The sequence below is a fragment of the Ursus arctos genome, unplaced genomic scaffold (assembly GCF_023065955.2).
Source record: "Ursus arctos isolate Adak ecotype North America unplaced genomic scaffold, UrsArc2.0 scaffold_6, whole genome shotgun sequence".
Lineage (NCBI taxonomy): Eukaryota > Metazoa > Chordata > Mammalia > Carnivora > Ursidae > Ursus > Ursus arctos.
The window spans coordinates 51,602,566-51,626,750 of NW_026623078.1; the positions used below are offsets into that span (position 1 = coordinate 51,602,566).

The following is a 24,185-nucleotide window of genomic DNA, read 5'->3' on the forward strand; positions in this document are numbered from 1 at the left end:
GCTTATATGAATCCTTCCTCTTTTTCTTTTTTCCCCCCTTTGGGGGCTGTCCCATAGATGAAAAAATGTTTAAAACCCTTAAAGAAGAAGGAAATCAGTGTGTAAAGGACAAAAACTATAAAGGTGCCCTTAGTAAATACAGTGAATGCTTAAAGATGAACAACAAGGAATGTGCCATTTATACAAACAGGCAAGTTCTTTGTAACTTTATGTATTTCTTATGTTAATTTTTTTATTAAAAAATATAGACAAATTAATTACCAAAGATTTTTTTCCATCGTTTTGAGACTTTATATCGCATATTGTCGTAAGTGATGTTTTTCAAAGTGACGGGGCCATCGGCATTCCAGAGAGACTGACAGTGTGCGGTGCGGTGCGGTGGGCTGGGGTCCGACGGGTCTGCTGCAGGGGTCCCCGCGGGCGGCCCTCGCTGCCCTGACGCTGTTGCTGCGCTGCCCCTTCCTGGCCGCCCGGCTCCCTGTGGCCCCCCAGGACCCTGCGGCCCCCCCAGGCCTGCGTGTGGTCGTCCCAGCAGGAGCAGGACTCAGCTGCCTTTCTGACATGTTTCCTAAGTGTCCTTTCTTTCTTGGAGTCCTAAGGGAGGGGACCAGCATCCTTCAGTGTGTAGCACTAGGAATGGGCAGATTGTTCTGGAAAGCTGCTGAGAGGCTGTCTGTACCACATAATGGGAAAGGATCGCTATCTGGACTCTGGTGATGTGGGGATTTCCAGGAATAGGTGGAGTCTGGGGTGACAGGAGGAGGAGGGTGTACTCCTAAAGAGCAGGGTTTCCTGGCTATTTCAGGTGAATTCCCTTTACTCTGACCCCTCACTGCTTTGTTTTTGTGCATGTTTTCCTCTGTTGGCAACCATGTGGCCAAAAATGTTGTCACTAACTCCACCAGGTAGTTTTCTCCCCTTTTTCTGCTCAGCCTCTGCGGTACGGGGCACTGGCGGCTGCTCCGTGGGGCCTGAAAACGCGTCTGTGCAGACGGCTCGCTGCCCGGCTCTCCTCTCCGCCCGCCACAGGCCTTCCTTCTTCTGCCCTTCTCGGGGCTCTCAAGGCGCAGGCCCTCTTTCACTCCGCCTGCTCTTTGAGCCAATCCATCCTCTCCGTGGTTCACTGCCACCTTTCAGTGGAACCCCCCCCCCTGCACCCCTTTCTCCCTCTGGGCTCCAGACCCGAGCACTCCACCCATCTCCACTCCTGACTGATGCCTCCCTTTCCCGGGCCGTCCGCAAGCTTGGATGTCCTCCTTCCAAATTCCTTTTCGATGGGAGTCTTTCTCTCCGTCCTCACCATCACCCCTGTCCTGGGCCACCGCCAACTTCTCCTAGATGTCTGCAGCACCCTCCATACTATCCCACACATCTTACTCCCTCTCATCTCCTTCTCCAAGTTGCAGCTGGAGGCATCTTTCTAAAACCTGGTAAACATGTGAGCCCCTGTTTGAGAACCCGTTGGTGGATCTCCAGGAAGCTCAGGAGAAAGCTCGGCTTCCTCGCCATGATTTACAGGAACCTTCACCATCTGGCCTGGCCTCCCTTCTGCCTCATCCATGCACCCAGCCATATGACGCTTTTCTTAGCCCATCAAGAGCACTGTGTTCTCTCTCTCTCACTGTGAGACTCTGCTGTTGCTGGGCCCTTGGCCACCACTCTCCCCTCCTACATCTTAACTCTCGCCCAGTGCCTTTGCACTGGATAATTCTCACCTCATACTCTGGGCTTCAACTTAAATGTAACTTCTTCGGGAAGTCTTCCCTGACTACTCCTGCCCTTGCCTCAGCCCTACCAGATTCCATGAGATTCTCAGCTGTGTGCTCCCAGAGCGTCCTGTTTAGATTTTATTGTGTTTGTTTGCTTCTTTTAACTGTCTCTTCCACTAGACTGTAGCCTCCTTGAGGGGCCCGAACTGTATATTGTTTACAGTTGTATCCCCAGTGTCACAATTACATGTATTGCAAGAAAATGCCATGATTGGAGTAAAATGTTAGGTTTCAGTGAGACGGCCGTGGTATAGAAACAGACTTACTGAGCTATGTTCTGATTTTTATTCACTGTCTGGATTCACCAATAGGTTGTCTTTGCTTTTCATAATACATAATTACTTTCATAATTACGTTGTACCAGAGCTCTCTGTTACCTGAAGCTGGGCCAGTTTGAAGAGGCAAAGCAGGACTGTGACCAGGCGCTTCAGATGGATAGCGGGAACGTGAAAGCGCACTATAGACGAGCTCTTGCTCATAAAGGACTCAAGGTGAGGAGATCTTCATTTTAATATGTAAATTGCAGCTCTGAAAATGGCATATGGTTTTATGACCATACATCCTGGGATCATGGAAAGGGAGTGAGATATAATCCTGGGATTTAATCCTGGTTCTGTGCTAACCAATCCTGAGACCTTGGAATAGGCCTCTAGGTCAGAAGGCTGGCAGCTTGTTTTCCTACATACAGTAGCCTTTCTCTGTTTGACTCATTTCAGTTCGAATATGCCCTCAGGATCCATCCATGTCATTGCAAATGGCAGGATTTCCTTTCGTTTGAATAGTACTCTACTGTGTAGATTTACACATTTTCTTTATCTCTTATTCATTGATGGACACTCGGGTTGTTTCCATGTCTTGGCTGTTGTAAATATGGCTGCAGTGAACGGGGGAGTGCCGGTGTCTGTTGGATGTAGTGTTTGCATTTCCTTCAGATAAATACCCAGAGGTACCAGAGGTGGGATTCTGGATCATATGGTAGTTGTATTTTTAGGTTTTTGAGGAGCCTCCGTGCTGTTTTCTCTAGTAACCGCACCGATGTACATTCCCACCACCGGCGCGCAAGGGTTCCCCTCTCTCCACATCCTCACCAACACTTGTGAGCTCTTACCTTTTCGATGATTGCCGTTCTGACAGGTGTGAGGTGATACCTCATTGTGGCTTTGATTGTACTTTCCCTGATGCTCAGATGTTGAGCGTCTTTCCATGTACCTGTTGGCCATCTGTATGTCTTTTTTGGAAAAATGTCTATTCAGTTCCTCTGCTCTTTTTCTAATCAGATTCTGTTTTTCATATTGAGTGGTAGGAGTTGTTTATATATTTTGGATATTAACCACTTATTAGATATATGATTTGCAAATATTTTCTCCTACGTAGTATTTTTTTCATTTTGTTGATGGTTTCCTTCACTGTGCAGAGCTTTTTAGTTTGCTGTAGTCCCACTTGTTTATTGTTGATTTTGTTACCTTTGCTTTTGGTGTCAAATCCAAAACCCAAGACCAGTGTCAAGGAGCTTTACCGCCTATGTTTTCTTCTAGGAGTTTTATGGTTTCAAGTCTTATGTTCAAATTTAATCCATTTTGTGTTGATATTTGTGTATAAGATAAGATAGTGGTCCAGTTTTCCCAACACCATTTGGTGAAGACTGTCCTTTCCCCAGTGAGAATTCTTGGCTCCTTTGTCATAGATTAGTTGACCGTATATGCATGGGTTTACTTCTGGGCTCTCCATTCTGTTTTATTGATCTCTGTGTCTGTTTTTATGCCAGTACCATACTGTTTTGGTTACTTTAGTTTTGTAATGTGGTTTAAAATCAGGAATTGTGATGCCTCCACTTTGTTCCTTTTCAGGATTGCTTTGGCTGTTTGGGGTGTTTGTGGTGAGGGAGGGCATTCAGGGGGAGGGAGCGGTCTGAGTGGGGAGAGGGATAGTTCAGTTTGACTTTACTGACTTTGAGGTAATTCTTTTTGTTCCATGCCCATCACTGACAGGGAAATATCCAAAAATATATTCTGTAAGACCTGGGTTTTGCTGGGGGAGGGCAGTCACGTTTCTGTATCCGACAGCAAGTGAGTACAAGCTGTGCGCAGTGAGGTCTCAGGCTTTTCTGTTTTCTAGATCCTTGATCCTAGAGCCGCCCCCTGCAGCTGCTGTGCCAACCAGTGCGGCTGCCTGCCCTCCCCTTCTCCCGCCGGGGTGTCACACGGGATTCTGTAAAGGGGACAGATCAGTAGCCGGGCCAGGGCCAGAAGGGTCCGGGCACAGGCGCTTCCGTCCCCGTGGCCCTGGGGCACGCCACCCTCCCTGCCCGTGGGTGCGGTTACCACCCACCCAGAAGCTCCACGGCGCCCATGTGACCTGACTGCCCCTTTCTGTTAGCAGCACGCTCCTTCCTAACCTTCACGTAAAGATTCCTTAGCTGGGGTGCAGCACCGTGAAGTACAAGAGGCTTCTTCACAACATCCGCAGCTGTTCGGAGTTGAATGGACTCGGCGCGAGGGCAGATCTGCGTGCGGACTCCGGGTTTGTGTGTGTCCGGACTCTAAAAGCGGGTTTACCTCCTACTGGCTGCCTGATTCTTTGAACTGGTTTTCCTGACATAAAGTCAGAAAGCGCACCTAATGAAGGACTTTTTATACTTCTCTGCAATGAATTCTAGAAATTGTATTATGCAGAAAGATCGTCCCAAATTTGAGTAATCCTATCCCGCTAGGTCAGAAGGCTGGCAGCTTGTTTTCCTGGTTTGAGTTCTTGTAGCTTCATGTGTATATCCTGCAGCTTGAGTTCTGTGCCAGGCAGATTCAGTGTCAGGATCTGCAAAGGCAGCAACCGCTTCTCAAACAGGCGGCAGAGCTCACGCCCCGTCACGTGCTCAGTGTGTGCGGAGTCGGCGCCCGGGCTCGCGGTGAGCGGTGCCCCGCGTGGGCCACCAGCTGAACGCTCTGCTTCCTTAGAGCTTGTTTTCTAGATGCCTTTGTGTGTGTGTGTGTGTACCAATTTTGGAAATTATAGGGCTTTCTCTTAGAATTTTTGTTTTTCTTCCAAGTTTTTATTTAAATTCCAGTTACCATACAGCGCAATACCGGTTTCGGGTGGAGAATTGAGCGGTTCAGCGCTTCCACGCAACACGTGCTGCTCATCCCAGCAAGTGCCGTCTGGAGTCCCCACCACCTGCCAACACCCCCGCCACCTCCCCTCCAGTAACCAGCAGTTCTCTTTAGTTAAGAGTCTGCTTCTTGGTTGCCTCTCTTTTTTTCCTCCCTGTGTTTATTTGTTTTGTTTCTTAAGTTTCACATGTGAGTGAAATCCTGTGGTAGTTGTCCTAGAATTTCTCTGAGTGCCACTTCCGTGCTGGACTGTGGTCACAGCGGTGAAGAGCCCATGGTGTTGCCTTAGGGAATGTGCAGCTGGGTGTGCTGTGAGGCCAGAAATAGCAAACAGTAATGTAATTGTTCTTACAGTTTAAGTACATCTATTCATAGTATGTATTATCATAAACACATGGGATTATCCTTTTTTTTTGTAATGCCTAATGAAGTAATTAGCAACTTTTAACGTCCTCCTTTTAGCCAGAGCCACACTTTTCTCTGTGTGGCTCAGCCACTCTTCCCTCTGCTGCGTGGCCGTTTCTCTCTGGGTCTTGTGTTCCCTAACAAGTGTATCAAAAGGAGACTCCTTCCCCCTCATTAGTATCCATAGAAAACCTTGGTTTTCTTAATTGCATTAGTGATTGATAGTCCATACTTTGTTTACTTTTTAAAAAGTTTGTTCCTTCCTCAGAAGCTTCCATAGGGGCCATGGCTACCTGACTATTCCTGGGATCCGGCAGACGGGCTCCTCACTCTTTCTGCTCTCTGGTTCTGTCTTTACATTTGCTTGCCCGTTTTAACTCTTATCAAAGTGTTATTTCATGTTTTCTTAGGTCTCCTCCAACCAGACGGATCACTCTTTAGGCACAGATTTTTCTTAAATACAAAACAAAACAAAAAACATATTACTTCCTGTGGTGTGGGACTTCTTCCATTTCCGAGGCCATAGCTCACAAATCTGTTTTCAGGCTTCCCCCTGGGATTCCACAGCTGTGTTCTCATTGGCCTGATAGGCATTGCTGCCTTGATCGTCTCAAGGATTCTATCTCTATGCCTCAGTTTCCTTATCTTTAAAACGGGGAAGGCAGCTAGTATATGTAGGGCTATTGTGAGTAAAGTAATAATTGCAAAATGCAGAGAATGGTAAGAGTTAGCAGTTATTACTACCTCCACTTGCCCTGCTGCCCCCCTTCCTTGCCTTTCAGTATGGTTCCCAGCAGGAACACTTCGGATGGAAATCCAGTGTCTGTTTTTCTGTAGCAGGTTCCAGCTGCACTGTGTGACACAGTGGTATGTGATTTGTTACTAATAGAACATAATGTGCTATGGTTTGTAAATAATTTCCCTTTCCTGAATGAGAGCACACTTAAGTTTATTGTTTAAACAGGTCACTTTTGCTCTCGTGTCCTGCTGGGTTGAGGGGGGAGGATGTGGCCTCCCAGCGAGCCCCCCAGGAATGTCACATACCCACTAGCCTGTCCTCCCTGTGCCCCAGCCTCCAGCGTGTGCTACTATCAGTAGGCCGTGACTACTTAGGGAAGTTACACATCACTGGAATTCTTTGCCTTCTCACAGAGTTAATTTTGGTTTAATCAAAACATTGGTCTAGTCTGTGGTTCTAGAATGGCCCATCACATGGGGCTGTGATTTTGTGGATCTGTCTTTGCCATGTTTTGTTAAGCTTAGCCTCCTTTTCTTTCCCCTCACCCCCTCTGAATGTATTGTCTGTACGGAAGAGGAAATGCTGATGCTAGCCGAAGCACTCAACTTTGAAGGGTTTTATGGTGCAGGATATTATGTGACAGGTGACATTTGGATAGCCCTTTACATAGGTTTAAAGTATTCATTTATACTTGGTACAGCCTTGTGAAAACCATAGTAGAGAAGCTTTCGTTATCCTTAAAGATGAGAAAACTCAAAGATTAAGTAGGATTTTGCTCCAGTTTCTTAATCAGTAGGTGCTAACATGGCGACGTTCATTCTTCCACTCACTCAGCAGACAACAAATGCCTACTATACACCGGGGACTGTGGAAGTTGTGGTGACCCCGAATTGAACTTGAGTCTTCCAACTCCAGATTCTGTGCTTTTTCTTCTCTGGAGGATGGTTTGTGTTACGGGTGTTAATATTTTAGTTCAAGGCTACTGTATGGGCCTGGCGTTATCATCAGGGTACTAACGGGAACCCTTGCACACATTCTGCGCAACTCAGCTCATCATTCTGACTCCCGTGTGGGGCTAATCTATGTCCCTTCTTTTATTTATGAAAATTATTTTCTCTGCCTTTCTACTTTCAGGATTATCAGAAAAGTTTAAATGATCTCAATAAAGTTCTCCTACTAGATTCAAGTATTGTTGAGGCAAAGATGGAACTGGAAGAAGTAACCAGATTCCTTAACGTTAAGGACAATATAACATCATTCAACAAAGAAAAGGAGAGAAGGAAAATTGAGATTCAGGAGGTATTTGACTATCTTTGAAAGTACTCTTCGGGGGATTTTATATTGGATTCTAAAGTCAGGTTCTCATTTATGAGTTCTACAAAAATGTTTTCAATTTGTTTTTACTCTAATCTCAGTGAGGAAGTTTTCACCAGTTATAGAAACAAACCTTTCCTTTTTGCCATAATTAGCCACTGTATTTCCCAGCTTGGGTCCGTGCAGTGTACTGGGAATCTGCATTACTGCGAGTCCTCCTTCGTCTGCCTCCCCTCCAGTCTGGCCTACAGTTCACATTGTTTCCACCCCAGATTGCTCTGGGGGCCTGTGGCCCTTGAACTTTGCTTCAGGGTAGACCTGGAGAATACCGATAGGACTGATTCAAGTTTCAGTGGCCTTGCCATACACCGTAGGGATTTTTTAGATTGATTCGGGCCTTTTTAGCACTCTGAAACAAGACCGGCCTCATCAGAGATCTTGGTCTACTCCTGAATCAAACTCAGTGTCTTGTGCTCTAGCTTTTTGCTTTGCCTTCAGTGAAGAATGTCAGCTCATGGGGAGCCTGGGTGACTTAGTGTGTGTCTGACTCTTGATTTCAGCTCATGATCTCAGGGTTGTGAGATCAAGCCCTGTGTTGCGCTCCGAGTTGATCGTGGAGCCTGCTTAGGATTCTCTCTCTACCTCTGCCCCTCGCCCCAACAACCCCCACCCCGCACACACGTGCTCTCTTTAAAAAAAATGTCGGCTCCTGAATTCTTGTGTATTCATGAATGCTGGTATCATCCCATTTATCATCTTGTGTTTCCACTACAGAGTAAAAGCCAAAAAGTAAGTGAAACCAGAAGTATTTTCCCTCTGAGGAGGGAAGAAAAGAAGAATGTCTTAAGTTCAGGTGTCTGTTAAATGTAAGGAAATAAGTATAAAATTTATCATGAAAAAGATAAAAGTTGTTATAGGTCTTCTTTCATGGAAAACTATAAAAAATTTTAAAAATACTTTCATGAATGGATATTTAAAACTTCTTCCTAAAAGGAGTACATTTTACTATTATAAATTACACACTTTTCAGTTAGAATTTGACTAAAATAGAGCCCACTAGTGTTTTCCAGCTCCTTCCCATTTTAACTAAATGTAGCTTGGGATGTGTGCTGCAGTGGTTGTTATCTCACGGTATCATTTTTTTCCTCATGAAGGTGAGCGAAGGCCAGGAAGAAGAGCCTGGAAGGACCTCAGAGGAGCTCTCCACTGATTGTCCTGCCTCTGGGAAGGGGGACACAACCAGTGGGCCACCAGAATGCTATGAGAAACTACCCATCACCAAGCCTAACAATGCCTATGAGTTTGGTCAAATTATAAACGCTATCAGTATGCGGAACGATCAAGAAGCCTGTGCACACCTTTTAGCCATCACTGAACCAAAAGATTTGCCAATGTTGTTGAGTAACAAACTTGAGGGGGATACATTCCTCCTTCTCATTCAGTCTCTGAAAAATAATCTTATTGGTAAAGATCCCTCATTGGTGTATCAGCATCTTTTATATCTGAGTAAAGCAGAAAGGTTCACGGTAAGTGGAAAAATAACTTAATAGACACTGATTTTCTTCCAGGGTTTCTATAACTTTAAAATGTTCATTTTTTATTAAGCTAATAGTTTTTCCTCTTTCTCCCAGATGATGTTGACACTAATTAGCAAGGGCCAAAAGGAGAAAATTGAACAGCTCTTCGATGACCTCTCAGACACACCAAATAAACATTTTACTTTAGAAGATGTGCGCGCCCTAAAAAGGAAGTATGAGCTTTAAGTCAGGACTACTGTTAGATTTCTCCCATGCACGTATGTGTTCCAGTAATGCTAGTGGGTTGGTACTGTAATAGAGTTGCATGGATAAAACGTGGTTTAGAAAAGATCCTTTGGTCTGGACTATAAAATATTTTACTTATTTTTATACATAGAACATGTATATTCTACAATATGCTTTTTATTAGGTGTAAATATTTTCTTAGGTACTAAGAGCTAACATCTTTATATTTAATAAGTATATTTGGAACTTGTTTAAAGTACATTTTAATTTATATTATACATTTTCTTTTAATTACTTGTAAAAATTTGAGTTAAATTACACTTCTTTGAGCTATGAAGGATTCCTCTAAAGTTTGATAGAAATGTATTTCTTTAAAAATCATTAACAGTGATTATTTTATCACCTTTATTTCCTGCTATGATATGTATAAATCCCACTTTATACTACTTGTGGATCACAGTCTGCTAGGGTGAAATGATTATTAAATAAATTGATTATTAATTTAAGAGCTATAAGAGGAACTTATTTTTTCTTAATGGAAATAACAAAAATTTGCAAAAATTTCTACTTTTTACTAGATTTTAAAAAGCTCCCTTTCCATATATATTGCTTATGTAAATAATAACAAAACCACCACTGTATAAAAGCAAACCAAGCCTGCGTTTTGTCACCTCCGCATTTTCCCCAATGTTTAAATGTTCCTTTTCCTCCTCCTTTAAGCATGACCATATTTATTCCCTTAATGGAAAGTGAAGAAATCTTATATTGAAAGCTCCTTTGTTAACTGGGTCAAAGTAAAGGTATTTCTTACAATAAAACATTCAGGTCTGTATGAATGTACTGTCATTTATTCCTGTAATTATTACAGTCAATTCTTTTTCTGGAGCATTCTTTTATTCTTTAGAAGTGACGATCAAAGATGAGTATCACTTTCATTATTTCCATATTCATTATCTAATCTTTTAGAATTACAGAATTTTAAAAAAATCATTGTGGGTAAATGATACCTTTCAAATTCCGACATTTTTCTTTTTAACTGTTCTTTGTTCATTAATGAAAATCTATGACTCTAGTCTTCAAGCAAACAAAAGTTTTCTCCTTTTGAATGTTAGTAAACTTTGGAGACATTAAAAGGAAACCTCTTTTTCTGACAGTTACATACCCAGCACCTCGCTGCAGGGGCTTCGCCGCTGAGCCATCTGGCAGTGGTGGAACTCTCCTCCAGAGGAGGTGGAAAGCAGTGAGTGCCCAGCTGTGCCGGTTGTGTGGGTCATGCTTGGAGAAATCCATTTGTCTCCAGCAGCAGCCAGGGTACGGAGATGGGACCTCCGTGACTGTAAGGGGGAGGGAAGAGAGGTGAAGGAAGCAGATGAGAATATCAAAGGGCATTAAAAGAATGCAGTTCCTGCTGACTGCTTTAAGACATCAGCAGGAAGTCTGCCTGCCTGTATACTCCTGGGAGTCTCCCACTCAAGGATCTCCCCACCAGATTGCCCCACTGGGTCCACAGGCACCCCCAAAGCCCCAAGTGCTAAAGTCACACCAGCTCCCACTATGTGGCTAGATCCCTGCACATGCTCCTGATGGGGCAGCGAGAACAGGTCCAGTGGTCAGTGTGTTCTCAGAAAAGTGGACCTGGGTCTGTGGGCAAGGGAGCAGTCACCAACTGGAGCTGTGGAGCTATGGCACCACCTGGGAAATGGGTTTCCAGCAGCCAGCCTGGTGAGTTGTAAGGAAAGATGGAGAAGTTTTAAGAATTCTGCCACTAGAGGGAGCAAGAAGAGCGGAGCAACCTGATGAAGCAACACTCCATCGGAAGGCAACAGGTGAAGGCTCAGGAGATGTCTGCTACTTAAAATGTGAAAACAGCAATGCAAAAACACAAACATGAAAATCAAAATTATTTCACCCCCAAAAGATCTCAATAATTCAACAATTGAGCTCAAAGACAACAGAATATTGCGATCTAGCTGATAAAGAATTCAGAATAACTGTTTTGAAGAATACAACTAGCTACAAGAAAACTCAATACAATGATATTAGGAAGGAAAATACATAAAATAACTTTAAAAAAAAAGATATATTTTAGAGAGCGTGCATGAGCAGGGGTGGGGAAGCAGAGGGTAAGGGGAAGAAAACTCCTCACTGACGGTGGAGCCTGAAGCAGAGCTTGATCTCAGGACTCTGAGATCATAACCTGAGTTGAGACCAAGAGTCAGTCAGATGCTCAACCGACTAAGCCACCCAGGCATCCCAAACAAAAGAATAATTTACCAGAGAGATAAAAAACATAAAAGAACCAAATTTTGGAGTTGAATTCAGTGAGTGAGATGAAGACTACAATAGCCTCTGTAGTGGGACAGAGCAGATGGAAGACAGAATAAATGACTTAGAGGATAGGAATTTTGAAATAATCCACAATCCAGAAGACAAGAGGGAGAAGGGGGCAGAAAGTTTATTTTAAAAATAACTGAAAGACTTGGACATCCAAATTCACAAAGTTCATAGATAACCCTATTATCTCAATGTGGCAACACCTTCTTCCAGACACGTTACAAGGAAACTACCAAAATTCAGAAATCCTAAAGGCACAAAGGGGTAGAAAGTATAACTTACAAAAGAACCCCCATTAGGCTATCAGATTTCTCTGCTATAGGCCTGGAGAGAGTGAAATGATATATTCCAAGTGTCAAAAAATAAAAACTGCCAGCCAGTTACCCTTCAGCAATGAAGGAGAAATAAAGAAGCTGTGGGAATTTATCACCACTAGGTCTGCCTTGCAAGAAATGCTGCAAGGAGTTCTTCGAGCTAAAATAAAAACATGCTAATCAGTGACATGAAAAATACTTAAATTTAGAAAACTAATTCTATAATAGGATAGTATATTAGCCACTTAACTATGTAGTATAAAGGTTAAAGGAAGAGTGTTAAAAATAACTTGCTAAGATAATTTGCTAACAGTACACAATATAAAAAGATGAATTGTGATAAAAATATAGGAGTAAAAGAGTAGAGCCTTTATAGGCAAATGAAGATCAGCTGTTAATCAGCATGTATGAAATGTTTTATGCAAGCCTCATGTTAACCACAAAGCAAAAATCTAGATTCACAAAAGATTAAAAAAGGGAAACATACATGGGGTATACCCAGCATGGAAAATCACAAAGATTAAACAGGAACAAGGAAAAGGGCGGGGGGCTGGAAAAAGGAACAACAGAAATACAGAACAACCAGAAAGCAATCACTAAGAGGGCACTTGTATATCCCTACATATCAATAATTACTCTAAATGTAAATTGAATTCACCAATCAAAAGGCAGAGTGGCTGCTTTAAAAAAAAAAAAGTAAGACCCAACTATATATTTCACTCAAGAGACTCACTTCAGCTTTAAGAACACACAGAGGCTCAGAGTAAAGGGCTGGAAGAAGAAATTACATGCAAATGAAAACCAGAAGAGCAGGGATAGCCATACTTAACATTAGACAAAACAAACTTTAAGCCAAAAATGGTAACAAGAGACAAAGGTCATTTTATAATGATAGAGGTCATTGTATCTGAACTGACCTTCAGATATAATGTAGTGAATGTCAGTACAACAAGAAGATATAACAATCATAAATATGTATGCATTCAACATTGGAGCACCTAAGCAGATGAAGCAAATACTAACAAACCTGAACGGAGAAATAGATCATAGAATAATGGCAGACGGCTTTAATACTTAGAGCAATAGATAAGTCATCCAGACAAAATAAGGAAACGTTGGAATTGAACCATACTTTGGACCAAATGGACCTGACATAAAGAACATTCCATCCAATCTCAACAATATATTATTCCCAACTACACAAGAAATGTTCTCCAGAATAGATTATAGGATGGGACACAAAACAAGTCTTAGCAAATTTAAGACTGAAATCATACCAACCATCTTTTCTGACCACATGGTATAAAACTACAAATCAACAAGAGGAAAGCTGGAAAATTTATAAATATGTAGAAATTGAAACAACACTTCTGAACAACCAATAGGTCAAAGAAGAAATCAAAAGGGAAATAACATTTATCAAATGAAAATGGAAACACATCAAACCCATGCAAAAGCAGTTCTGAGAGGTAAGTTTATAGTGATAAACGCATATATTAAGAAGTCAGATCTCAGTCTGACTTTACACTTAACTAAAAAAGAACAAACTAAGCTCAAAGTTAGCAGAAGGAAGGAAATAAGGATCAGAGCAGAAACAAATGAAATACCAGAAAAAAAAATTGAAAAGATCAACAAGACTAAACTTTTTTCAAAAAGATAAATGAAATTGACAAGACTGCACTAGACCAAGACTCAAAATCAGAAATCAAAGAGGAGACATTACAGATAAGGATCATAAGAGCCTACCATGAATAGTTATATGCCAACAAATTAGATACATTTGAAGGAATCAATGAATTCCTAGAAACACAGAACTCACTAAGACTGAATCAGGAAGAAACAAAATCTGAACAGACCAATAAGAGACTGAATGAGTAATCAAAAACATCCTAACACAGAAAACTCCAGGACCAGATGACCTCACTGGCAGATTCTACCAAACATTTGAAGATGAGTTGACAATCCTCAAACCCTTCCAAAAAACTGAGGAGGGAACACTCACTTCCAGGCTGATTCTATGAGGCCAGCATTACCCTGATATCAAAGCCAGATAAAGGATCTACAAGAAAACTAAAGACCCATAACTCAGATGAATATAAATATAACATACTCAACAGTGAAGAATCAAAAGCTTTTCCTTTAAGATTAGGAACAAGACAAGGATGCCCACTCTCACTGCTCTTAATGTAAGTGTTGGACAGTTAGGCAGGATACAGAAATAAAAGGCATCCAAACTGGACGGGAAGAAGTAAAATTTGTTTAAAGATTTTATTTGAGAGAGAGAGCAAGTGAGCACAAGTGGGGTGAGGGACAAAGAGACAAGCAGACTCCCCACTGAGCAGGGAGCCCAACGTGGGGCTCGATCCTGGGACTCTGGGATCATGACTGAGCTGAAGGCAGACGCTTAACCGAATGAGCCACCCATGTGCCCCGGAAGAAGTAAAATTTTTGTTGCAGATGATATTTTATATAGAGAAAATCCCAAAGATTCATTTAAAAAACGTTGGAACTAATCAAAGCCAATAAAGTTGCTGGATATAAAATCAACATAAAGAAATCAGTTGCATTTCTAGAACAGTGAAACATCTGGAAAACTATCCCATCCATTCACAGTAGCATCAAAAACAAAATAAACTAAATTTGACCAAGGACGTGAAAGATCTGTATAGCCAAAACTATAAGACTTCATTGAAAGCAATCAAAGAGGACACAAGCAAATGCAAGGAGAGTCCATGCTTATGGATTGGAAGAATTAAATTTGTTAAAAAGTCCCTATTACCCTAAACCGTCTATAGATTCATTACAATCCCTATCAAAGTTCCAATGGTATTTTTCACATAGAAAAAAAAAAATCCTAAAACTTGCGTGGAACTGGAAAAGACCCCAAATAGTCAAAGCAATTAGAACAAAGAACAAAGCTGGAGTTATCACACTTCTCGATTTCAAACTAACCTATGAAGCTTTAGTAATTAAAACCACATGGTACTGGCATAAAAACAAGATACACAGACAAGTGGAACAGAACAGAGAGCCCCAAATTAAACCACTCCATATATAGTCAACTAATATTCAACAAGGCAGCCAAGAACACCCAGTGGGGAAAGGATACTATTTCAACAAATTGTGTTGGGAAAACTGGATAAACACAGAAAAGTGAAACTGGACCCCTGATTTTTTTTTTTTTTTGAGATTTTATTTGATAGAGCATGAGCTGGGGGGAGGGGCAGAGGGAGAGGGACAAGCAGACTCCCCACTGAGCGACCAACATGGGGCTCAATCCCAGGGCCCTGGGATCATGACCTGAGCCAAAGGCAGATGCTTAACTGACTGAGCCACCCAGGTGCCTGGGCCCTTAATCTTATACCACCCACAAAAATTAACTTGAAACAGATCAAAGACTTAATTAAACCTAAGACTTGACACCATAAAACTCCTAGAAGAAACCAGGAAAGAAGTTCCTTGATATTGGTCTTGGCAATGATTTTTTTGCCTATGACACCAAAAGCACAAACAAAAGCAAAAATTAACGAGCAGGACTACATCAAAACGAAAAGCAACTTTTGCGCAGCAAGAGAAACGATCAACAAAATGGAAAGGTAATGTACAGAATGGGAGAAAATATCTGCAAAGTATATACTGGATAAAAGATTAATATCCAAAATATGTAAATAGTTCTCTGAGAAAACTCCAAATGGCGGATGGCACTGGTGCAGTGGGAAGGTCTGGAGGACTTGGGGCCCTGGAATGTGAGGCTGTGGTGGCTTCTGCAGAGGCTTGGCAGCGGCATGCAGGGTGGGGGTTGCGGCCATGGTGAGGCTGGGGCCAAGGCCAAGGAGCTTGTGGAGACAAGGCCAAGAACTGGATCCCTGTCACCAAGCTGGGCTGCCTGGTTAAGGACATGAAGATCAAGTCCCTGGAGGAGATCTATCTCTTCTTCCTGCCCATCACAGAATCTGAGATCATTGACTTCTTCCTGGGGGCATCCCTCAAGGATGAGGTTTTGAAGATTATGCCTGTTCAAAAGCAAACCTGTGCTGGCCAGCAGACCAGGTTCAAGGTATTTGTTGCCATTGGAGATTACAATGGACACATCGTTCTGGGTGTTAAGTGCTGAAGGTAGCGACAGCCATCCATGGGGCCATTATCCTGGCCAAGCTTTCCATCATCCCTGTGTGGCAAGGCTACTGACGGTATACGATCCACAAGCCCCACACCATGTCACGCAAGGTGACAGGCCGCCATGGCTCTGTGCTGGTGCACCTCATCCCTGCCCCCAGAGCATTGGCACTGTCTCAGCCCCTATGCCCAAGAAGCTACTGATATGGCCCATATTGATGGCTGCTGCATCTCAGCCAGGGGCTGCACTGCCACCCTAGGCAAGTTTGCCAAGGCCACTTTTGATGCCATTTCCAAGATCTACAGCTATCTCACCTCTGACCTCTGGAAAGAGACTGTTCACTAAGTCTCCCTATCAGGAATTCACTGACCGGGGCACCTGGGTGGCTCAGTTAAGCATCTGCCTTTGGCTCAGGTCATGATCTCAGGGTCCTGCGATTGAGCCCCGTGTCGGGCTCCCTGCTCATGGGGAGTCTGCTTGTCCCACTTCCTCGGCCCCTCCCCCTGCTCATGTGCACGCTCGCTCACTCTCTATATATCTCAAATAAATAAAATCTTAAAAAACAACAACAACAACAAAACCGGAATTCACTAACCATCTTGTAACGACCCACATCAGAGTTCCCATGCAAAGGACCCAGGCTCCAGCTGTTGCCAGTATATAGTTTTATACAAGAAAAATAAAGTGAATTAAAATCTGTTAAATAAATTTATATATATAAACAGTAACGAAAACCAATCCAGTTAAAAAAGGGGCAGAGGAACTAGACATTTTCCCAAAGACAACCTCAAAATGGCCAACAGGTATATGAAAAGATGCTCCACATCACTAATCATCAGGGAAATGCAAATCAAAACCACAATGAGCTATCCCCCTCACACCTACGAGAATAGCTATCATCAAGAAGACAAGAAATAAGCATTGGTGAGGATGTGGAGAAAGGGAACCCTAGTACACTGGTGGGAATGTAAATTGGTGCAGCCACTATGGAAAACAGTATGGAAGCTCCTCAAAAAACTAAAAACAGAACTACCATATGATCCAGCAATTCTACTTGTGGGTATATACCCAAAGGAAAAGAAAACAGGATGTTGAAGAGATATATGTGATCCCCTGTTTACTGCAGCATTCACAATAGCCGAGATATGGAAACAAGTATGCCCAACAACTGATGAATGAAGATTACACACACACACACACACACTGCAATATTATTCAGTCGTAAGAAGGAAATCTGCCATTTGTGACATGGATGGACCTTGAGGACAGCTAAGTGACATAAGTCAGAGAGAAACAAATACTGTATAATATTACTTATATGTAGAATCTTAAAGCCCAACTCCTAAAAATAGTAAAATAATATCCAGGGCACTGGAGGTTGGGGGAATAGGAGAAACGTTTAAGTGTACAAACTAGCAACTAGTAGATAAGCTAAGTCCTAGAGATGTAAGAGCACAGCATAATGATTATAGATAACAATATCGTATTATAAACATCAAACTTGCAAAGAGACTGATCTTAATTACTCCTACCACAAAAAAATAATTATGTGAGGTGATGAAGGTGCTACCTAGCACTACAATGGTAATCATATTACAACACATGTGTACCAAACCAATATGAACACCTTAAATTTACATAATATGTTAAATACATTTCAATTAAAACAACTGTAGGTAGTTTTGACTGTGCACAATTTATCACACGCTAATTTAATCCTTATAATTCTGTTATAGATGAGGAATTCATGGCACAGAAAAGATATAGAGAAAAACTTAAATCCTTGTATATTAACAAGGATTACAAATATTACATGTGGCTGATCCAAGATTCAAACCTGGGCAATCGGTCTTTGAACCTTTGTTGTGTAATGGAAAGTATTAAATATAATGGAATAATTAGTAAGGTGCCTGGCCTGTAAGTATTACAGCTTAGTAGAGGCAATGAATATGTAAATTACCAACCCTGTTACACTAATAGAGGTGTTAGAGTTGATTATGCAGACCAAGAGATATGCCCAGTACTGCCTGTGAGGTTAAGATAAGTTTCAAGGAGGTCATGTTGCAGCTTGAGTTTGTCATGAGGACGAGAAAAGGATGTGCCAGGCAGAGGACACGGGGGACACAGAGGCATCGAGATGCATGCTGAACGAAAGCATGAACTAACTGGGCATGTTTAGGGAACTGCATGTACTCTTAATACCAGAGGAGCATAAGTCTGTGTGATAAGCCTGAAGGAACGACAGTTGGATCAAACAGCTGTATGCTGCATATAAAATGGTAGAAATATCAGAGTTTTAGTTACACAAGTAGTTCCTTTGTGAGTCAGGCATTGCCACTCTTAACCAATACCTGGTTTTCTTCCCCTTCTCGTCATACGCAAGACAGGAGCTTTAGTCTTTTTCTGATTGGTTAGGGCCATGTGACTAATTCTACCAACAGAGCAGAGGTAGAAGAGAGGTGTCCCTCCTGGGCCCTGGTGTCCAAGAGCTGGCACAGGCCCTACGTGGGCTTTTCATCTTGCTACAGTGACTGAGAAGGCCTCACGTTCCAGTTCGTGGGTTACAGGAAGACTCCATTAACCCGATTCTTGGAGTGTTGGTCTGAGGCAAATTCCTGCCAATCTGCATTGAACAGATAGCATGAATAAGAAATAATCCTTTTTTGTTAAGCCACTGAGATTTCAGATTGTTTAAAATTATATCCAAAGACTTAGTTTCTCACAGTGTTTCTGTATCTCTTCTGCTTTAAGCCCTTAAATCTTTCCTGAGCTCCCAATCTATAAAACCAACTTCAACTTGTTCGTCTCCCCATGAATGTCTCGTCGGCACTTCAAATGTAGTAATGCCCCAAACTGAACTCTTCGTTCCCTCAAACTCAGGCTTCACTTACTTGGGATCTCTGTGAAAGGTACCAGGGTTTAAGCTCTGATCTAAGCCAGAAACTTCAGCTTCCTCCTAGGCTTTTCTTGCTCTTTCAATGTCCACATCCAATATTTCATTCGGGCAAACTGTTTTGTTACCCAGAGAGGGCGTATTCACCAGTCACTGACTTGCTTATGCACCCCACGTTTCCTTGCTCCAAATGCTCTCCTCTCCTTCCTCTTACCTCCAAAAACCACAAGGCTATTCCTAGTCATCCTTTAAAATCCAGTTCAGAGACACCTAGGTGGCTCAGTAGGTTAAACATCTGCCTTCAGCTCAGGTCGTGACTGTGGGTCTTGGGATTGAGTCCCACAGTGGGCTTCCTGCTCAGCGGGGAGTCTGCTTCTCCCTCTCTCTGTCCGCCCCCCCCCCCCCGCTCATGCTCTCTCTCAAGTAAATAAATAAAATCATTAAAAAAATAACCAGTTCAAATGTCACCTCCTAGAGGCTCTTCCTCACCCACGTTGGCTGAGTTAAGTGATCTTTGTTTTCTCATAGTGCACAGCTCTGCCACAGCTCTAACCACTGTTTCGGTGGTTGTGTGCTTGTTTTAAGATTATTTATTTGAGAGAGAGAAAGAGAGTGTAGGGGGAGGAGCAGAGGGAGAGGGACCAGCAGACTCCATGCCAAGTGTGGAGCCTGACATGGACTCAATCCCATGACCCCGAGATTATGACCTGAGCTGAAATCAAGGGCTGGACACTCAACCGACTGAGTCACCCATATGCCCCCACTGTTTTGGTGTTTTGAGTTGACTTGTCTGTGACAGAAAATGTCTGGTTTAGTTCTGTTCCCCATGTTGCTCAGGAAGATGACTGGCACAATGGAGATTTAATACCTCCTCAATGAAAGAATAAGCATTACTGGGGTGCCTGGGTGGCTGGTTGGTTAAGCGTCTTGACTTGGGCTCAGGCAATGATCCCAAGGTCTTGGGATGGAGCCTTGAGTCGGGCTCCCCACTCAGCGGGGAGTCGGCTTGTCCCTCTTCCTTTGCCCCTCCCCCAGCTTGTGATCTGTCTCTCTCTCAAATAATCTTGAAAAAAAAAAAAAAGCATTACTAACTTATATTTTTGGGTACATATATTAAAATTTTCAATAGGGGCGCCTGGGTGGCTCAGTCGTTAAGCGTCTGCCTTCAGCTCAGGGCATGATCCTGGTGTTCTGGGATCGAGCCCCACATCAGGCTCCTCCACTGGGAGCCTGCTTCTTCCTCTCCCACTCCCCCTTGTGTTCCCTCTCTCTCTGGCTGTATCTATATCTGTCAAATGAATAAATTAAAAAATCTTAAAAATAAAATATTTCAATAGAATGAGCACTTGTTATACAAGTGTAATGGGTAAATCATGCATCCAGAAGTAGCAAAGTCTCAAAGAAAGTAATTCTATACAGAGCGAGGGTGATTAATCATCAAAGTTTAACCTCATGCCTTAGGGACCTAATAAGCAGAATTTCTAGACAGAAGAATGAAAGACAAAATATTAAAACAGAAAAAGGGGGAAAAACCCAAAGCCTTTTAAATGAGAACTATACATGACAATACTTACTAGATGTAGAACACCTGAGGAAATTTACAATCGCTGGGCTTAAGTTTGCATATTTTTAAATGATTAGTAAATATCATCTAGGCTGACATCATGTTTGTTGTGATACAACATATGAAAATGCCTTCTAAGCTATATACAGTATTTCTGGTTCATGGACACTACAAAAACTCCCTGTGTATAGAGCATCTCCTAACTATGGCCCATCAGTTATTGTCCAGTCTCTGCAGCTGTCACATCATCCCACAGTTCACTGCCATGGTAGTACCACTGGCTGTGACCACCCTCAGCTCCTGACCTTAACTGAACCAACAGGCCATCTCCTATGAGTGCTCCAATAAGCTCCCCTTCCTTCTGACTTACCACATTTTCCCTGCTCCTCTTCTTTTAGAAATTAATTTCCCCCTCCTTACTAGGGCTGTTCCCTCATCCCATCCCCTCTTCAAGGGCTTTCCTCCAACGATACCACCATCTTTTGCACATGTCCCTTTCAATTAGTGCCTTCCTCTCATCCTACAAACCTAACTCAACTCTTCCCCACTTCAAGTCCCTTTCAATCTCCAAGTTTCCATCCTTTCCTACATCAGGTTTTCAAAAGTAACTTTTTCTATTTTTCCCACCTCTCAAATTATCTTTTCTGAAAGAAATTCAGCCTCTATTTCCCATCATATTCAAACTACTCTCAACAACCTTGGTCAAATCCAGAAGCCTTTTCTTAGTCATAGAATTCGGTTACACTGTAGCCCAAAGAGATTTTTTTAGAGATCATCTCATCTAATTCTACTCCCTTTATTTATATTGAAGCCCAAATTAAGAACACAATAGAATACTATGAGTCAGGAATGCTGATAAACTGTGACTGTACTATTTTTAAACTTTTGCTGAGATTATGGGCAAAGAAAATGAAATTTGAAAGGTGAAGCAGCAAAATCTTAACGGCAGCTGCAAGACTGAATCTAAATTGGCTTAGTTCTGAATTGCTCAGAATGATCGATGATGTATCTAGGCAATTTCAGAGAGTGCCTCCTTCGTGAGCAAGATCTCAGAATGCACAGCACTCTGTAAGCTGACACTGCAACAGGATGGATATATTGAGAATTTGATGTTTGTCAGGAAAGCTTTCATTTCCACTTCTGAAATGCATTTTGTTGAAAACTCCCTTTATGACCCCGGGAAGTGGTGACCGTTTTTTTTTTTTTTTTTTTTTTTTTGAGGATTTCAAGCCAATTTATTTTATATTGAAGGTAAAAGTTTGATTCTTTAAAAGCACTTATCACAGTCTGTAATGACTTGATTTTTTATTTACTTGGTTTCTTGGGGTGAGGGCTATATCTGTCTTGTTATTGTATTTTTAAAACCCGGAACACAGGGACGTCTGGATGACTCAGTCGGTTAAGCACCTGTCTTCAGCTCAGGTCATGATCCCAGAGCCCTAGGATCAAGTGCCGTACTGGGCTCCTTGCTCCACACAGAACCTGCTTCTCTCTCTGCCCCTCAACCCTGCTCATTCTCTCTCTCTCAAATAAAATCTTTTTAAAAAATCAAATAAATATTTCTCAAACACTTCTTAGAATATATGCATCAGAATCACTTGGGAATCCTGAGTCTAAGGGGTTGGGAATCTAACTTTTAAAATCTCTCTCCTAATTCTTAGGCAAGTTGGAATATGTGACCCAGTGGCCCAGAAGGTGAGTGTGCAGTAACTAGTATCTGAGTTGTGTAAGCCCTGTAAGTGAACTAAACGATTCATCACCCTCTGCATAAAATATGGGGAATAGATAAAATGGATAGTTCCCGCTTTTAATGAGCTTATGACTAACTTAAAAAGAAAATAAAACCAAGTTCAAGAGACTCTAGTAGAGGGGTGCCTGGGTGGCACTCAAGTAGGCTGGGCATCCAACCCTTGGTTTCAGCTCAAGTCATAATCTCAGGGTTGTGAGATCGTGCCGCATGTTGGGCTCTGCACTTAGTGTGGAGTCTGCTTGAGATATTCCTTTCCTCCTCCCCCTTCTCCTCGTGCTCACTCTCTCTAAAATAAATATATAAATCTTAAAAAAAAAAAAAAAAAAGAGCAAGGGAGACTCTAGTAGAGAAAAAAAGGATCAGTGAAATGTTTGTCAAAGTTACTAAAAGGACCAAGTAGAATAAATCAAGAATGTTTTCAGGAAGAGGTAAAATCTAAGCCACGTTTTTAAACAGACTTCAGTGGATGAGAAGGAAGAGCTCAGTAAAATTAAATCACTTTACTATGGAATTGCCAGTATCACAATGCATTAGAAACTTAGTAATAACTCTGCCACTGCAAGCTTCACCATGTAGCAGGTAGAAACCAGACAGGAACTTTACCAACCAACCCGACTTATCTATTTTTCCTTAGGGTTTCAATAGGGACCCGTCAAATCCAAAAATTGCTAAAAATTGAATCTCACTGGCTACCATTTGACCTCTTTTATGTGTTTCCCACCAGAAAATAGGACCAAGTATTTACTATAATTAAGCAGTGGGTTGGGAGAACTTCAAAAAAACACAATTTTAATCCTAATTCACATGCGTGCTGAAACAAAGGCAAAGATATAACTAGAATGGTTATAATAAAAAAAACAAAACCAGACAAAAACAAATGTCGACAAGGATGTGTAGGAATTAGAAACAATACATATTGCTGATGGGACTGTAAATTGATGTGGCTGCTTTGGAAAACAGTTTGGCAGTTCTCCAAGAAGTTAAACAGTGTTACCATATGACTCAGCAATTCCACTCCTAGTATTATACCCAATAAAAATGAAAACATACGTTCATACAAAACACTGTTCACAAATGTTGATAGCAGCATCATTTATGATAGCCAAAAATGTGGGAGCAACCCCAATGTCCATCAACTGGTGAATAAACAAAAATGGTATATCCATATAACAGAATATTACTGAACCATAAAAAGCATGAAATATTGATACACACTACTCCATAGATGAACCTTGAAAACTCTGTTAAGTGAAAGAAGCCAGACACAAAAAGCCACATATTACATGGTTCCTTTTATATGAAATGTCCAGAATGGACAAATCTATTCAGACAGAAAATAGCTTTAGTGGTTGCCAGGGGTTGAGAAGATGGGAGAATGGGAATTGAATGATAATGGATACAGGGTTTCTTTTTGGGGTGATGAAAATGTTCTAGTATTAGGTAATGGTATGGTTGCATAACCTTGTAAATATACTAGCAATTACTGAATTTTATACTTTTTTTTAAAGATTTATTTGAGAGGGAGAGAAAGAGAGAGATCACAACAGGAGGAAGGGCAGAGGGAGAAGTAGACTCCCTGCTGAGCTGGGAGCCTGATATGGGACTTGATCCCAGGACCTTCATGACCCGAGCTAAAGGCAGACGCTCAACTGACTGAGCCACCCAGGCACCCTGAATTTTATCCTTTAAAAACAGTGAATTTTACAATATGTGAACTGTATCTCAATTTTAAAAACTGAATGAAAAGAAAAAAAAAAAAAAACCACCCAACTCAAGTAATACCTTACAGGCAAACTCTGGGGTCCTCCAATCAATCTAAAATGGCAACCCCTTTAAGCTTGTCAAGAATTTGGCAGAAGGAATAAAAGCTGAGGATGAAAGACTAAATACTTACACACTATGACTGGAAACAAGGTAAGGCTGTCTCTTTAACCATCTCTATTTAATACTGTATTGGAGACTGAAGCCAGTATAATAAGACACCCCCCGCCAAAGTTCCTAAAGCCATCCAGATTGTAAAGAAGGAAATAAAACTATTTGCAGAAACATGATTTTCTATGTAGAAAAATCTTATGGATCTACTAAAAAGCTATTAGAGTTATAAATGACTTACAAGTTT

At 41.8% G+C, this 24,185-nt stretch overlaps 1 protein-coding gene and 1 pseudogene across 7 annotated transcripts in view; both read left to right on the top strand.

Annotated features, from left to right (window-relative positions):
* SPAG1 (sperm associated antigen 1) overlaps window positions 1-9,926 on the top strand; it is a 62,459-nt gene extending 52,533 nt beyond the window's left edge. For 5 of the 7 annotated variants that reach the window (XM_057308069.1, XM_057308072.1, XM_057308068.1 and 2 more), the window contains 5 exons: window positions 58-190; window positions 2,134-2,260; window positions 7,152-7,316; window positions 8,486-8,857; window positions 8,963-9,926. In XM_057308069.1, coding sequence (XP_057164052.1) covers window positions 58-190; window positions 2,134-2,260; window positions 7,152-7,316; window positions 8,486-8,857; window positions 8,963-9,094 — 929 coding nt within the window. In that variant the 3' untranslated portion in view covers window positions 9,095-9,926. Of the gene's footprint in view, window positions 1-57; window positions 191-2,133; window positions 2,261-7,151; window positions 7,317-8,105; window positions 8,198-8,485; window positions 8,858-8,962 lie in introns of those variants that run through there. The other 2 variants (XM_057308074.1, XM_057308071.1) reach the window with 2 other exon arrangements.
* A 5,507-nt stretch (window positions 9,927-15,433) lies between these two features.
* LOC113252877 (40S ribosomal protein S2-like) lies at window positions 15,434-17,780 on the top strand (annotated as a pseudogene).
* Window positions 17,781-24,185: the final 6,405 nt, after the last annotated feature.